The 16,474-nt window shown below is 41.4% G+C and overlaps 1 protein-coding gene across 7 annotated transcripts in view; it reads right to left on the bottom strand.

The window, feature by feature from the left end:
• LOC138628059 (probable E3 ubiquitin-protein ligase HERC1) overlaps positions 1 to 15,711 on the bottom strand; it is a 38,871-nt gene extending 23,160 nt beyond the window's left edge. For 6 of the 7 annotated variants that reach the window (XM_069710836.1, XM_069710830.1, XM_069710831.1 and 3 more), the window contains exons 1-27: positions 15,624 to 15,711; positions 11,731 to 12,751; positions 10,229 to 10,324; positions 9,957 to 10,139; positions 9,201 to 9,413; positions 8,802 to 8,900; positions 8,574 to 8,670; positions 8,334 to 8,477; positions 7,948 to 8,075; positions 7,444 to 7,588; positions 7,139 to 7,310; positions 6,803 to 6,937; positions 6,440 to 6,605; positions 6,146 to 6,271; positions 5,516 to 5,740; positions 4,810 to 4,962; positions 4,297 to 4,429; positions 3,627 to 3,830; positions 3,281 to 3,520; positions 2,700 to 2,873; positions 2,373 to 2,487; positions 2,043 to 2,160; positions 1,656 to 1,857; positions 1,218 to 1,518; positions 1,081 to 1,129; positions 959 to 1,004; positions 373 to 626 (exon numbers count right to left, since the gene is read on the bottom strand). In XM_069710836.1, coding sequence (XP_069566937.1) covers positions 373 to 626; positions 959 to 1,004; positions 1,081 to 1,129; positions 1,218 to 1,518; positions 1,656 to 1,857; positions 2,043 to 2,160; positions 2,373 to 2,487; positions 2,700 to 2,873; positions 3,281 to 3,520; positions 3,627 to 3,830; positions 4,297 to 4,429; positions 4,810 to 4,962; positions 5,516 to 5,740; positions 6,146 to 6,271; positions 6,440 to 6,605; positions 6,803 to 6,937; positions 7,139 to 7,310; positions 7,444 to 7,588; positions 7,948 to 8,075; positions 8,334 to 8,477; positions 8,574 to 8,670; positions 8,802 to 8,900; positions 9,201 to 9,413; positions 9,957 to 10,139; positions 10,229 to 10,324; positions 11,731 to 12,720 — 4,908 coding nt within the window. In that variant the 5' untranslated portion in view covers positions 12,721 to 12,751; positions 15,624 to 15,711. The remainder of the gene's footprint in view (positions 1 to 372; positions 627 to 958; positions 1,005 to 1,080; positions 1,130 to 1,217; positions 1,519 to 1,655; positions 1,858 to 2,042; positions 2,161 to 2,372; positions 2,488 to 2,699; positions 2,874 to 3,280; positions 3,521 to 3,626; positions 3,831 to 4,296; positions 4,430 to 4,809; positions 4,963 to 5,515; positions 5,741 to 6,145; positions 6,272 to 6,439; positions 6,606 to 6,802; positions 6,938 to 7,138; positions 7,311 to 7,443; positions 7,589 to 7,947; positions 8,076 to 8,333; positions 8,478 to 8,573; positions 8,671 to 8,801; positions 8,901 to 9,200; positions 9,414 to 9,956; positions 10,140 to 10,228; positions 10,325 to 11,730; positions 12,752 to 15,623) is intronic. The other variant, XM_069710834.1, reaches the window with a different exon arrangement.
• Between the last annotated feature and the right edge of the window lie 763 nt (positions 15,712 to 16,474).

Raw genomic sequence — 16,474 nt, 5'->3', positions numbered from 1 at the left:
AATGACGAGTGAAAAGTGGCCATTCTCGGGTGGACGGACTGTGCGGGCGTCCCTGAGCACACTCGGCTATTTTGGTTCATGTAGGTGCAGCAGCGCAACATGCAAAAGGTCCGGCTGAAGATGCGTGTAAATCAGAGGATGTCGTGATTTGAATATGCACTCTTAGTGATCCACAATACAACAGTAGAAAGAAGCCGGTCCAGGAAATGACATTAGTGTCTCAATGGTGCAGAGCTTTGGTTTGAAAGAAAGTAATCCCCAACATAAACAACAGACTACCGAGTCAAAACAGTGGAGGTGCTATAGCGCTACTGAGATTACCTGGCAGCACATGAAGTAATTGTTCGCTTGTAATGTCTAATAAAAACATACCTCCGCCCGCTGTTGCTGCTGCAGTATGGCGAAAGTGATGGCCTTCGGATCTGCCTTACTACAGCTCTGTCCGCCCGGTAGTGTTGGAGGGGGGGAGGATAAGTGGATCAGGCTTCCACAGATAAAGTGAAAGACCTGGTTGAGAATGGGCAAAGTGTTGTTGCCAAAGTGGGACATCGAGGTGGTCGGGCTGATACACTGCCGCAGGCGATCCCAAGCATCCTTCATGATGCCCAAAGAACACAGAGGTAAGGCTAGAGGGAATAGACCAAAACAAAAAAGGAGAGTAATTGTTTAGTCTTTTCTTTTAATTCAAACAACTCAATTAAAGTTAATTTTTTTATGAAAATTAAAAAAAATTAAATGGCAAAAAAAAAAAAATAAATAAAATAACAATTTAACACATGAACAAGTTGTGCTCTGAGCAGACAAACTTCAAAAGAGACTCATTTGAGATTTTTCATATCTATGAATGCTTTTTGTCATCATGTTAAATTCATTGCAACAGAAAAGAACACGCTCACAGTTTTTCTAATCTGTGTTAAAATAATGAACAAATATTTAGGACTAAACCTTTTGCACTTACCCATTTTATTTTTGGGAGATACAGAGGAGGTTTTGGCCTCGTCAGACTAAATAAGACGAGAACAGTATATTAATACTAAGGAGGAGTCGTATAGAGGAATTCTGGTACAGCACAAGACTTACCTGTTTCCGTCCATTAACAGCCACGGAAAAGGAGTCTGTTGATGATTTCCTGAAATTGAGAAGATGCAGATAGTTTGTGCAAAAAAAAACCCACAACTGCAACCACGCAAACGCACAATGCATGACACAAACTCTACCTTGATCCAGTGTTCACACCCTGACTATTCTCCCTTTCGCTGGGCTCCGCCCAAGCAGGCCTGACCCCCAGCAGGAGGAAGAGACATCGGGACACCAGCAGATGGCAGGCTGCAGAAAAAGACAAGCTTTCATCGCACTCCCTGTGCTGCTCCCATTGCAGCTTGGGATCCGGCTCTCTCTCCGGGGTAACGGGGCTCTCCATGCTGCTGGGGAGGTTGGATGTGCCAAACGACTCGTAGACTGTCACGTTCTGCTGCACTTGCATAGCTTCTCGGGTGGCCATGAATGATTCGAGGACTTCTACAGAGACAGCAAAGACATTGGTATATTTCTTTCTGAGCTTGCCTGTCTTTAACAATCAAGATATAAAATTTTAAAAAAAACAACATTTTGAAATGGCTGGAGTAAGGGCAGAAGTACAGATTTGCATTTCTAACCTGACAGGTACATCCGACTGTTGCCAAATCTGTCCTCATCTCCGACCTCTTCCTGGTTGTGGTTAGCTGTGGGAGTCGGGGGCACCTGCACCTCCCGGCTACAGTGACCTACTGACTGCTGCTCACGATCTTTTCCCATCAGCTCCACTGAGGTGCACGGCTCCTGCCTGTCCACATTAGGACTTTGGGGAGACTGAGAGCTCTGCAATTCAAAGAAATTGTTAAATATACCTCGGTTTTATCAGTAATATTAATCAGATTATGTCCTTTTAATACAGTTGAAAAATCAATTAAGGAAAAAAATGGCAGAATAATTTGAAGCTATATACTGCAAAATCATTTAATATATTTGATTATAATGTGAAGTGGGGTATTTAGTAATGGTACCTGCTTGGTTGGCGGTTTCACCTGTGATAGCCTTGGGGAGTTTTTAAGCGCCAACAGACTGCTTCTGATTTTATAAACTGTTTCATAGACATCAAACAGCATCTCACAGGGCTCATATCTGTCTCAATAGAGTAGATAGACAGAGTGGATTATTAGCATTGTTCCACAGTGAAATAGGTTATACAAATATAACAATAGTTCAGACATTTAATGCAATTACATAAATGACAATGTAAACAGAACAACCTCTACATATTAGAGGCACTTCCAGTGTTTTATAGTAGCCCTTGACTTCAGTGTTTTGGTAAACATGACATTGGTGTTACTGACCTGTCCTGCCAACAGGCCTCATTCTGTAGTCCAGTGTGTTTCAAGAGTGCAGCGAGACTGCAACGACAGACTATCTGCAGCAGACAATCACCCGAAGAGCCTCCACTCCCCCATTCTGCTCACAGCAAACAATACAGCCGAATTACAACAGAGTCACAGCATGGAAAAACACACAACCTGCTCACAAAAATAAGAATATGAATCTATGACGTACAAGGTTTTCAAAATACGTAGTTAGTCCTTTATCAGCTGTATATTCATAATATAAACTTTACAAACACAGGCATGCAGTTATACATATATACGGACATATGTAAGTCAAGGTACCTTTGCTGTGAGCGTACTCCTCCATCTTCTGCCACAGTTCACCTGCAAGTCCTCTGGAGGACCCCAGCGCCAGTTCTAGTAAAGTCCTGGTTTCCTCAGACAGACTCAGCTCTGCTAATCTGGCATCACTGCTGCCCATCAGCACCACCTCAGTCAGCCAGGCCATGCTGGAGTCTACACATAAACATAAAAAACACACCAAATTAAGATGAATACAGACTATGTTCTCAGATGAGCAATAATGGTATTTAATTTAAACATGTCCTTCAGGGCATCTCGCTGGCCTCATGGTCTAAGTATAGACTATCTATGTAGACTATATAAATTCATCTACATAGTAATTTAACTCTTTAGGAGTCTGTATAACATCGTCTTTACCTAGTGGCATTAAAAAAAAAGAGTTGATGCACTTTTACATACTGTAATGTAGCTAATTTATGCTTTTATTTTTGCTGTTACCAAACAGATAACGGAAACACAGATGCAAAATAAATCTTGGTATGAAGACTGCGTTCAGTTGGTATCTATTTACGAAACATTAGCACGTGAAAGCCGGGAGAGCGGGACGTATGTTTTCCTACCGAGCTGTTCAAAGTCCATCTCAAGACCGTTCCTGAGGAGGACATTTGATAGCCAGATCTCTGATGACTTCTCCTGGAGCGAGGCCGGCAGGCCTTGCAGCATACCACCAAGGCAGCGGCCGACTGCCAACGCCACAGAACGTTCCAGGTCCAACAGCCAAACCCATCTGCACTCCTCCTCCTCCTCCTCCTGCTGCTGCTGCTGCTGCTGTCCAAGGCTTGTGTTTTCTTCACTTTTATCTGGAAGACAGATCACCTGTCATTGTTAAACTGGTTTACTGTAACGGAAACAATGGAGTAACCAATGACAATAACCCAGGATAAACCTCAGGGGTACTGAACTGACCTGAGCAGGTTTTCTGAGTCTCCATTCCTAGTTCTTGTTCCTCCAGCTGGACCGTCTCTGGCAGCAACCTGTTGAAATCATTGAGGTGCTCCAACAAGGCCAGTAAATGGCTGAGGAGAGGTTGCACCGTGCCCAGAGGCAGCAGCAGCAAGGAGTACATTACCTGGCACAGCAGGCTGCCAGCCACCGAATTGTACAACACCACTGGAACGAGATGAGAGAGGGGGATTAGAGTGATTCATAAAAATAACTGATTACACATTAAGAACACAGTACAGTAGAGGCAATGTAGAGTTTAAAGAATAAATCACTGATTTTTTTTTTTATCAATTTGTAGAGAGTGTGTATGCAATGGTTCTGTCAACTCGGACGTGTCAGTTTATTTGAGGATACTAGAATAAAATGTTTGAAAACTTAATAAAGTAAATAGGTTGTAATTATGTCTGAGGTTGGTTTTAGTACAAAGTAGAAGTAAAGAAGTTTTCAATGCAAAAGTTTTAAGCTTTCCCTCCACTGGTAATCAAATATTAAAAAGAAATAGAAAAGATCAGGGAAGTTATTTTAAGAGCCACTATAATGTCTGAATGCAACTCACAACAACAAAAAACATGTAAACAGTGGATTAACTAGGTTAAAATAATACACACTTGTTAATAGCTATTGTTCTTACTGTGCAGTTTTTTGAATATTTGTTTGTCCGGGGAACTCTCCTTCAGCAGTTTAGTTGATCTCCTGAGTGTCTCAGCAGCACAGGGAAGCAGCAGGTAAAGATGCTCACGAAGCAGCGTTACACTGCTGTCGTCCTACGGAGCAGCAGAAGAAATGTGAACATTAATGCAACTATGACAGTGAAATATTTTAGAAAGGTTTTCTTCCTGTTAAAAGGAAGTTTTTCCTTCCCACTGTGGTTCATATGTTGAATTGTTATAAGGTTCTGTTGTAAGCACCCCAAGATGATTTTTGTGGTGATTTGTATAAATAAATTGAAACAATTGCAACGACAACCCTACAAAGCTCTGCATGAAATACTAAGTTTAACATGACGTGATTTGTCAACATAAGACCACCGTGTACACAGAAACATTTACGAATACGTGGGTCCAGGATGTTATTCTTATAAAACCGCTCATTCTTGATAAAACAATGAACATCTTCCCTGTGTTCAGCTGATTCTTGGGTTTACCTCTGGGCTGGAGTGGATGTAGCAATGAGCGAGCAGGTGTTTGTGAAGTCCAGACAGCAGCTGGTGGAAATGAGAGGGAGGATCAGTTTGTCCCTGACTTTCACCACATAGCTGCTTGTCACTGTTTTTCTCCAATTCACCAAACTGTTGCTCCTGTATGAACACACACACATATGTAGAGAGAATGTAGGAGGGGTAAGAACATCACTGACGGAAACAATATGCACAAAAACATCCAGGAAATTACAAAAACAATAAAACACAATCCATTTTTTTATACTTCAAAACAGAGGAGTGAGAAGTATAAACAAAACTACTAATCAAGAACCAACTAATTCACAGTACATCAATATTAAAGCTCCTAAATTTAGACAATTAATAACTTTTAAAACATCATGGAAACAGCAGGTCATAAGTCAAAAACCTATGGCGTATAGTAAATAATAGTTCCTCCAAGTTGCATTGCTTAGTAATGTGCTGTTTTATTGGAATTAATTGTTATTTTCAGGTATTTTTTTTTTTTTTTTTTTTTTATCCCAAATTGTCTGTATAATTACATACAGACAAAAATAATCTAAAAAAAAATTGTTTTTAAAATCATGAAACAGACAACACGATCTGACAGGGGAAAGGACATTTGTCCCAAATATAAAGTGTAAATCTCTCCCCTGTTCAACACACACAAACGAGGTCCTGTTCTCCGTACCGTGTAGAAGCCTATACTAAGCAACAGGGTTCTCAGCAGCACCTCTGCTAAGTGCAGAGGATCGTAGGCCTCCACAGAGCTGGATGAAGAGGGCGGCCGGACTGACATAGCAGGCGTCAGTGGAGGTCCCAGGGCTGTCACCTCCCCAAAATTGCTGTAACCGAGTAGAGAAGCTACATGGCTCTGGTCCTGAAGGCTGCTGAGGACCATATCTAACTGTAGACGCTTTGAGACACACAGAGGAAAGAAGACATCACAATTATCCAGGTAACCAAAAAAATAATAATAACTGCAGAGAACAAACAATGTTTTCACAACATTCAAGCAGTCTTCCACTCATATTGCCTAGCAACACTCCAATTCGGCACTGTGATTTCTGTTTTCTAGCTCTGTCCTTTCATCTGTCCATTTTCAAGCAAACTATCTGGATCACAGTCATAGTTATAACAAGGAAAGACAAGCAGCAAAGGCAGAATAATTTTTTTTTAAAGCACTTGAAACATTATGTTTTAAGAGTGTTCTGTATTTAACACCTTCTATACAGACCACACTTCTGATGATTAATGTAGAAAAAAGACAAAAATAAATTTGGTCAAATGAGCAGCACTTATTTAATGACATCCTACATACCTGTCCTTTGGAAAGAACATTTAAACTCTGAGGGCCCTGAGGAAGGAGGGAGAGGAGCAGTTCTGTTCTCTCTCTGAGTGGAGGCAGCAGCAGGGACGCACCAATAGACAGCGTGTTCAGAACTGCCTGAGGATGCCAACAACACATCAACGGTTAGTATTCACTGCAAGCAATAAATTAAATTCATATTTAGCTCATCGGTGTATTATTTTGGATCTTTCACAAGCACCTGACACTAACTCCTCTGTCATATGTGACCAAAAGCATATTCCAAAAATAATTAGTTCAGTTTACTTGTTGTATGGAGTCTGGCATGTCAGTGTCTATGAGCCTGAAGAGAAGGTTTCTCAGGGGCCTGCCCTGAGCACCCAGAACCATGGCACCGGTGCCCCCCGCATGGGCCAAGGACAAGTGGATGGACAGCAGCTTCATGCACAGCAAAAGAAAATGATGGTGGTCCCTGAGGAACAGACACAGAGAGCATGAAGAGTGTGGGACAGCAGGGAAAGTCAAAGTGTCCTCCTCTTACTGGTGAAGAATTTTTCTGCACATGTAATTCCATGTTGAATGAAGTTTAAAAAATAAAGCAAAAATGCCAATTTTGAGGTATTGAAGTATTTTATGGTAACTGAATGTAACTGTAAGGTCATTTCATACCTTTTAGATAAGAATGGAGCAGGGGGAGTGTCGTTACTGATGCCATCACAGTAACTTTCCAGGAAATTGCGTAAGTAGGTGAATGTACTCTCCTCCAAGTCGACACAAAAGGGTCTGTGCCACGCCACCAGTTGTCTGAAAAGATGTACAGATGTGTCAGACTGAATAAAAAAAAATCTTCTGAAATCCCATTTCTATAAAGTACAGAGCTACAGAATATTTTTTTTTTAACTATACCACGGAATCACATCTAATACAAAAAACAAGTAGACACTAAATGACTGTGCTCACAGAGTAGGCTGTTTTATTGGTTTTAAGTGACATTTAAGGATTTACCTGTCAGTTGGAACTGCGGTCCAAGCCAGACTGTGAGAAGTGCCAGCAGTGATTTGTTGGATTGAGACTCCTTCTAAACCGAGCACTTTCTTGGGTTTGGTAATGGGTGTAGAAGTGTGGCCTTGCCCGCACTGGCCCATAGTGTTGTTCCCCCATGCGTACACTTCATTCTCTGATGAGGAGCAAAACATAACTTTCAGTCAGAACACATTCTAAAAATCTTTGAAATCTACTCAATCAAAACAAGGTTATAAAGTTGTTTGTTCATCTGAGTAACTGGCTATGAATCGTTGAAGATGTCTTACCATGGGACAGAGCCAGACAGTGGCTGTCTCCACATGAGATATCAATGATCTTAGTGATACTCAGGTCTTCTATGAACCTCGGCCTAAGAGAGGTTGTTTCAGAGGAGCCACACCCTAAACACGAGCCACAGCCCCATGCAAACACCTAAAGTGAGAACACAAATAAACAAAACTGTATGAATTATTAAGAAAATGATCCTTTAATTAACCCTGTCTTAGCCTACCTATTTGTCTATATATATATATATATCTGCCAACCTTTTATTTATAATGTAATCAAATACAGCTATATTATTTAGAGGAATTGGAGAGTAGCATGTGTATGCTCCTTCACAATAAAAGCTGGCACCAAAGAGAACACAGAAAGAGTTAAAGTTTGTTAAACCATATTTTTAGACATTTGGATTATTGATAAAGAAGTAAACTGTTTTCAAAGAATATAAACACGACAAGTATCACCTTTGACACTGAAAATCCATCATGTCTCAAAACACTGCATCTCACCTGTCCTCCGGAGGTCAGGGCCAGAGATGACTGGCTGCCAGCACACACTTTCCTGATGATGAATCCATGCAGGGCCTCTATGACCTTCGGGCGATACACACGATTGGTGTCTCCATGACCCAGTTTACCTGCAGGGATGATTCACATCCGAGTACCAGCATTAGTTCACACTAGCTCAAGACATTCCTGTTATGAAGAGATACACATGATCCTGTGATCGTACTGTCTGTTACATGAAAACAGTGTGTATGTTATTTTCATTAAGGCCATCAGACTTGCTTTATATTTTTTAGAGAAATAAAAGCGCTCGCAAGAAAAATACCATTTAAAGTACGATTTCCACCAGTTTGTGTTTAAATCAAACTCCATGTCATCTGCAGACTCACCATTGTCCCCTCCTCCAAAGGACCATACAGTGCGTCCATCCTGCGCCACAGCGATGGTGTGGGAGCTGCCACAGGCCACCTGCCCTACGCCACTGATGTCCTTCACCAGCGTGGGCACGTTCCGACTCTGGCTGTCGCTGTGACCTGCAGCAGGCCAACAGAGGTTGTTACGAACATACCAGAGGAAGGATTTCAATATGAAACAACATCAAGCAACTGGAGGAATTAAGGTGTGTGTACCAAGTCTGCCAAAGTCCCCTTCTCCCCACGTATAAAGCTCTCCATCATTAGTCACAGCAGCACTGTGTCTGTAGCCAGCAGACACACAAACAACAACCTGGAAGAGATAACAGTACATATGAAATTGTATGTCAAATCTCATGGCTTTTCATAAAACCAAAACAACAATGAATAAGACCAGAAGACCACTGCTACATTTCCTATCAATCTGCTTCTCTGCAGGCTTACTTTGCCTAGCAGCGGTCCTTGAATAATTTTGGGGTATTTCTGTGTAGCGCTATTGCCATGGCCCAGCTTCCCATATTCTCCATCACCCCAGCTGAACACCTGAAAGACATATTTTACAGTCCAATTAACAAAGTCTTGCATTAGATCTATCAGTTAAAATCAATTAAAACATCTACAGAGGAAGTGAGTAAAAAAGCAGCCAGTTTGAATCATGACTTCAACATTCTGTTTTTTTTTTTTTTATATTACTAAACTAAAACTTTAAAAAAAAGAAGCCCTCCAAAAGTGGTAAAGCTCCACTTAAATGCATTATATGACAGGAAGAGAATAGGAAAAATTGTCAAAAATAAAGAGTACAAACCATAGAAATATGCACTAGTAGTCATTTTAACTTCTCACCTCTCCCTCTACAGTGATGGCCAAAGTGTGACCATCAGAGCCTTTGGAGGAGGACACTTTCTTCATGTTCCTATGTGGATCCAGCACCAGTTTCTTGGGCATGGACTGGTTGTTGGAGTCTCCAAGGCCCAGACGCCCATAGCTGCCTTTTCCACACGCCTTCACCGACCCATCCGCAGATACTGAGAAGGTGCAGTACTGGCCTGCCTCAATCTAAATGCAGCACAAAGTGCACATTTAAGAAGGATAATAACATGATGAGATGCAAAGTGTCAGAGTAAGATTATTGAAATTATATATTTCTTAAATATATATATATAATGTGGTTCTGGCATGCTTTCAATTTTCTAAACCCACAACTGTTTACAGAAGTCAATACTGCAGAAAGAAGTGACATCAATAATGTGATTTTAAATAGTTTTAATTTGAATCTTTGTTTGCACTTTAAGTAGTTTTTAATACCCGAAAGACAAGCCAACAAACAAGCAATGGACAAACTGCTGAAAGAACAAAACAGATTTGAAATGGCAACTGAGTACAAGCAGTAGAAAAAGAGAAGTAGAAAAACAACATCCTTTCAGCAAAGTAAGCTATTGAAAGAAATCTGAAAGTTTTTTTTGTAAACGTGTCCAGATTACACTGAAATATAAATAATAAAACATTACATGGACTTAAATGAAATTAATAATAAACCTGTAAAATGGAAAAACGTGACAGCCCTGGTAAGTTTTAGTCTTATAGTTGTGGTAGCCTTACCATTTGGGCATCACTGAAGCCCTGTGTGAGTTTTGGCAGCAGGATCTTCTCCAGCGTTCCCTCTGCCAGCTGATGGCTGCTGTTGCTGCCCCACACATACACCATGACTGTGTCGCTCTCTGTGCCGGGAGCAGCTGCATCCATGCTGCAGGAGCACAGGCAGTAGGACGCTAGGTTACAAATCTGTCAAAGTAGAAGAGAGACAGGTGCCTTACAGTTATAGGAACGCTTTCTTAATAAAGTCAATATGCATGTCACTATGCATGTCTTACCTCCTCAAACAAGGACAGAGCTGCCTGGGAGAGTCGACAAAGTCCATCTGCATCCTTCTTAAGCACCTGAGTATTGACAGCATCCCCACGGAAACCCTGGGAAAAAATACTGCACATTAATCCTTCAGTAGAGTGTGGTTTTACCAAGATTGAATGTTTGTCGATATCGCGTGGACTTGGATTTACAGGAAATCAACTTTATTACATGTAGGTTTGAAGAGCCTGACCGATATATTGGACCAATCCTATTAGCTTTTTTTTGCTTGTCACAGATTTATTAATATCATATTTCCATATGTGTCCAATTTAAATACTATTTTACAGAACATAGTGTAGAAATTGTCCAATTCATGTTTTTCTTTATTTATAGTTATATATAATTATCACATTCCCAGTGAGGTTCACTGTTTGAATGCATTGATGTTATTTTGGACAATAATGTTTATGGTTAAATTGTAACATATCCAGCTCCTAATACATGTCTCCGTCATAACTCTTTGATTACCACATTTCAGCTGCTAAATCAAGATCAGATTTTTTAGACTCCCTATTATTAGTATCGGCATCGACCCCAAAAATACCGTTTCTGTCGAGCTGTAATAGTTTGCCTTTCAGGTACCAAGTATCTTTAAAGCAGAAGTATGAATGAGAACAAGAAAAGCTTTTCTTTTCAAAAGCAGCGACATGTCACTGCACAATCAAGCAGGGAATGAAGTGAAGGAGAAAAAAAAAAGAGGCAGCTCTTTGTAGATATACTCGTGAGAAAGCAGCAGACTGTGCTCCACTTTTTCCTCTCACCAGAAACAAATCAAACCGTGCTTCAAGTTGCGTCATCCTTCATGGTTTTTTTTAAGTATATATGTAGGTAGCAGGAAAAATCAAGATACATCATGCTTTAATACATAGCATACACAGTTTAATGAGGTTGTTGACTTCAGCCATCTATGGTTGTCATTTGTACAGAAATATTGCAAAGCTGATTAGCCCGCTGAAGGATGACTCAATACGCACATCTAGAGAGGACAGTAAGACTGACTCAATCTTAATCCTTATCTGCACACTAATGCATCAATCCAAGCTTCAAATGAATGTTCGCATGTTAAAAGGACTGCAGTGATGGAAGTGAAGAGCCATTTTCCTGCTTCACTGACCTTTTTATTAAAGTATGTTCATAAGAGGCTGTGAAGGTTACCACTCATAAATGCTTTAAAAAAAACTACTCCTATCTTTTCAATAAGCACAAAGAGAGACAATTCCCATACAATCCGAACTGTGGCGAATATTGCATGTGATCTGATGTAACAGTGTGGAAATGATAAATGATCATAAATCATGTGAAGTCAGGGCAAAGGGATTTAAAATGAGTCCACAGTTTGTTTAGTAAATGCTACCAACAATCTACAAAATAGATATCAAATGTGTTAATAATAATGGATGGTTAGTATTAAAAGGAAGGTTACTGCAAACATAATAAAAGTCCAAATGAAGAACAGGTGACATACCGAATATTGTCTCATTTGGAGAAGAGTTTGATGGATGACATCAAAGCCCACACCAGCGGAATGCTGGGAGCTCAGTGAGGAGGAGGAGGAGGAGGAGGAGGAGGAAGACAGTGCAGAGGTGGAGGAGGACATGGAAGCAGCCAAAGCTACTTCCACCCACTCTAGCAGAAACTTCAGAGAGCCTCTCTGCATGGCCAAGCCCAGCAGCAGCTCCAGCGCGAGCCTCCGACCAGTCGGGTCCGCTCCGCCGCTCCCGCTGCTCGCCGACGTCTTCTTCAGGAAGTCAGCCACCTGCGCCAGGCAGTCCAGACCCACTGACGGGATCTTGTTCTCGTTAGCCAGAGAAAGAGGCGGCAGCGATGTCAGGACAGAGGACGCCGTGGCGAGCACGTCATTGCAAAGCACAGACTCGGGATGCACAGAGGCTGCGTATCTCCAGTTCTGCTGCAGTAACGAGAAGAGCAGACTCAAGCCCGTCCTCACACCCATTTCTATCAGAACCTCTGTACCTGACTTGATTTTGGTTGCCCCGCCCGGCAGGCACAGTTCTGAGGCCGGCTGAATTTGCCCACACTCGGTGCCACTGTCTGTGGACTGGGAGGGCAGCTGCACACGGAATTTGTCATGATATTTGATGTGAAGTGCATAGTAGATCCTCTGTAGGACTACCAGCCGGTGGTGGAGGGCCAGAGTGTAGGAGGTTTGCGTCAGCATGCGGTGAGCCAGCCATCGCTGGCTATGAAGCAGGGATGATAGGTACTCTTCCTTCTCCGCTGATGCACTGGACTCGCACTCAAAGTCTGGCAGGCGTGGGCCGACGAGTTCTTGAACAGGCTGGGCCAGAGTCACCACTTCCTTGTTGTGGAGGAGCTTGTTGTAGAGCGCAGCGGCACCATGCCTCCGGGCGGTATGAACGCTGTCTTCTGCTGCCCAGGAGCTATTGAAGTGCTCCTGCCACTTCAGCAACACATGGGTCTGACAAGGCACCATGTCTGGGCATTATCTATAGTCTGATGTACACCTGAAAAACAGACAGATGTGCAATTAAAAGAAGAATATTGAGGCCTTTTATCTGTATATTGGCAGATTCACAAAATCACACATTTCATTCCCTCACACTTGATTAACACAATGAAGTGGCACCTCTGCATCTGTCATCGATTTACAGGCAAAATTTGCAGCTGAAAGCCAATTTTCTAATGTGTTTTTACTGCCAAGTAAATTCAGCGTGAAGGTGTCAGGTTTCTCCTTGGCGCTGGCACTTTTCCAACATACAGTACATCCAGGCTATTGCCACAGCCCTGTGGGTATCATTGAAATAGGTCAGCTCACCCTATGATAACAGCTAACCAACACATCCACATTAATGAGGGGGACTTTTGTCGAGTTTTCGTGCTTCACAGAACAAAGGAATGTTTATGCAATACACCTTCATATTTTCCATCACTGTTATCATGTCCAAGTTGATCACCTGAGGCTTGATCATACAACCCCATGCAAAGGCCACTGAGGCTCCACCTAACCCCCCCATGAGTCTGTCTTTTTGTCTCCTTTCCAACCAAATAGAGAAAGTCTGCTGCTGTTGAGTGAAACAACAAGATCTCTAAATGAGAAGTAAGAAATGGAGATTGTAGTTTTCCCATTTTGCATCTTAGATAATGAGGCAACAGTCACGTAATTCATAATCAAATCTGACGGCCCGTGTGACAGTCACAATATAGACATTACACATGCATGCCGTAGCAGAGTGTGTAATTTCATGGGAATATCAATTGCATGATATTCTCATGACAATAGTTAAAGCACATTCACCCTTCATATTGTAAACCACACTAAAACCGATTTGACACCCACTCAGCTAGCACATATTTGTCACGTAAATTTGTGTTACTGCAAACTATACCTTCATTACAACTCCATTTCAAGCTTCTACTAACAATCATGACTCCAGCTTAAGTAAGTCTTCAGTCCTATCAAGCTACAACACCAGGTTAAGAAATCTCCATAATTGTAATTTATTGCTGAGACTATAATTAAAACCAAAACATGAGCCGGTATGAGTCAGGGAACGCTAGTCACAGACTGCTAAACATGTGCGCATGCCACTTTGACCATAGTCCTCAGTCACAGAGCCTCATCTCTCTTGCTGTGCCTGAGGCCTGTGGGGCTATATGGTTTCCACTCTGGCCAAAAATAACAGCCAGCATTGATATAGTAGTGGGCTCTACGGTCAGACACCCACCACAGAGAAACCGCCCGCTTATGCATGTTGCAACCAACACTGTTTACAAACTAAGTGGAAGTGTAGGACACAAACATTCAGGACACCTCTTGAGGTTGGCTCTCTCTTTTTCTTTCCCAAGCAGCCAGTGTCAGACTTTATGTCGCAAATGTCAACCTGTTTTGAGTATTTAAAATGTACAGACAAAAATAACCCACATCAAACATGACTTTGTTATCAAGTACAAATAACAAACGGATCCAAATGTCTCAGCACCTTAGCCATACTGTTAAAAAAAAACACAAAAAAAAACATAGAGGCTCATGGGTGGGAGTGTGTTATTAAACAAAAAAAACAGCATTCACACATCAAAAATCAAAATCAATGGCCAACATTTCAGGATCAGAATCAGAATCACTTTATTGGCCATGTATGTTGACACATACAAGGAATTTGACTCCGGTTATAGCTTCTAAAAAAAAAAAAAAAAAAATAGACAGACATAAATAGACATATAAAACATAAGACACATTTATTATTAGAGGAAAAGTAAATGTCTGATGGAGCAAAATTAGCTGCAGTCATGCATGCTTCTTTAGACCAAAACAATACAGAGAGATGAACTGCTAAATTAGAATTGCAAATAACTATTATTTTCATCATCATCATCATCATCAGTTAAACTGTAAATAACTGTCCAAAATCCAAAGATATTCAATTTACCAACAAACAAACAAAATAGCACAAATCCTAACCCTCGCCTGGGATCAGATAAAAAAAAAAAAAAAGGTTAAAAAAAACATGAGGGAGGTCTGACCCGGGCCAGGGTGGAGGTGAACGTCCCTCCCGTCGGATTGGGACTGAGCTGGAGGAAATTGCTGGACCAATTTACGGGACGTTTGGGCTGTTGTTGCCAGGGCAACCCTGACTACAATAAGCATTTAGACATTGAATGCGGGGATGACTGTACATTAAAAAAAAAAACAACAACAAAACCTGCTTTGGACCGATGATATCAGGACATTAGTTCACAATAATATGAATTACAAAATGCCTGACAGAGAAGGATCTTAAGCTACCGGTCAAATAAGAAAGTGAGCTTAAAAAAAACACGTTAAATTATATATATTGTCAGCAGTTTGGCACTGAGTTGTTGTTTTTTTTGCATGCACGCTAACAACCAGCACATATATAAATATATATATATATATATATATTCAATGGCATCTAAATTAACGACATTATTAAAGCTCTAGTCAACATATCGAAGATGGTTTTATTATCTTGTAGCTTCCCGCTACACGGACATAAACAGTGAAATATGTGCATTTGAGGCGCAGACTGCGCAGTGTCATTCTCACACACACACTCACTCACTCACGCACGCTCACGCACGCACGCACGCACGCTCACGCACACACCGGTAACGTTATTCTGCATCTGCGGTGACAGCTGAGCTAACGCTGCTGGCTGCAGTGCAGTTGCTAGTCCGCTCTCCATGGCTGTCACAGCCGACCGAGCCCCTCCGCTCCGTCGGCTGACAGCTCAAATCATTTGCGCGTCGCCCCCGGCTGTTTGTCAAATAAAGGAAAGATGCCGCGGACGTAGAAGTTTACGTCGACCGTAACACCTTCACACACCCCCTCGCCGACTCAAAAACGGTTTGCGTTACCTGTCCCGTCCCAGTGAGGTCTCCCTTGTACGTGAATATCATGTCAGCTTTCTCCTCTTTCTCCCCCTTCTTCTTCTTCTTCTTCTTCTTCTTCTCGGGCTTCGTCTTTCGGCTGCGGCGTTGGAGCGCTACGTCAGCGCCACCGTGCGGCTCGGAGCCATTCTCAGCATCCTTTCAGCATCGTCTTCATCATCTTCGTCGACTACCGTCTATTTTTATTTATTTATTTATTTATTTATTTATTTAATTTAAGCCCATCCGGACCAGACACCTGCCCGAGAAAGTCCGGTAGATGAACCGGGACCACGTGAGCCTTTCTGGAGGGCCAGAAATGCAAGTAGAAGAAGAATTTACATCTTTTACATAAATAACAGCAATGTAAATTTATACAAATAAAACGCTGAAAATCCTCCCTTGAAGTAAATACGTATTACCAGCAAAGTGTAGTTAAAATATCAACGTTAGCCTATTGGTCTGATCCCTCTGAATGATATATAATATTATGTATGACATCATTAGATTATTAATACTGAAGCATCAGTGTGTAAGCAGCTGCAGGTGGAGCTAGTTTTAAGTAGGCTATACTTGATATAGCCGACAGTTATATTTACAGGCACACCAGATTAATCTGTGGGGTCATCACATGATTACTGGGAGAAGAAAGAAGATAAAAAAAAAATAAAAAAAAAAGTTCTGATACACAAATCTGTTTTCTTTTTCTGGAGGAAAAAAAAAGTCATCTTTGATTTTTTTTTATTTTTTATTAGATAGCAGATCTTTTTTTTTTAATATTAAACCATTTGAGAAGTTTAAAAAGATTGATTACTATTTGGTAAAGCTGTTAACAACTC

This window comes from Brachyistius frenatus, unplaced genomic scaffold, assembly GCF_029030835.1.
Source record: "Brachyistius frenatus isolate BFR_SWC_R1_liver_20210118 unplaced genomic scaffold, ASM2903083v1 Contig_94, whole genome shotgun sequence".
Classification (NCBI taxonomy): Eukaryota; Metazoa; Chordata; class Actinopteri; family Embiotocidae; genus Brachyistius; species Brachyistius frenatus.
Note: the sequence above shows the minus strand (reverse complement) of the source record. Positions and strands in the feature narration are given on the sequence as shown.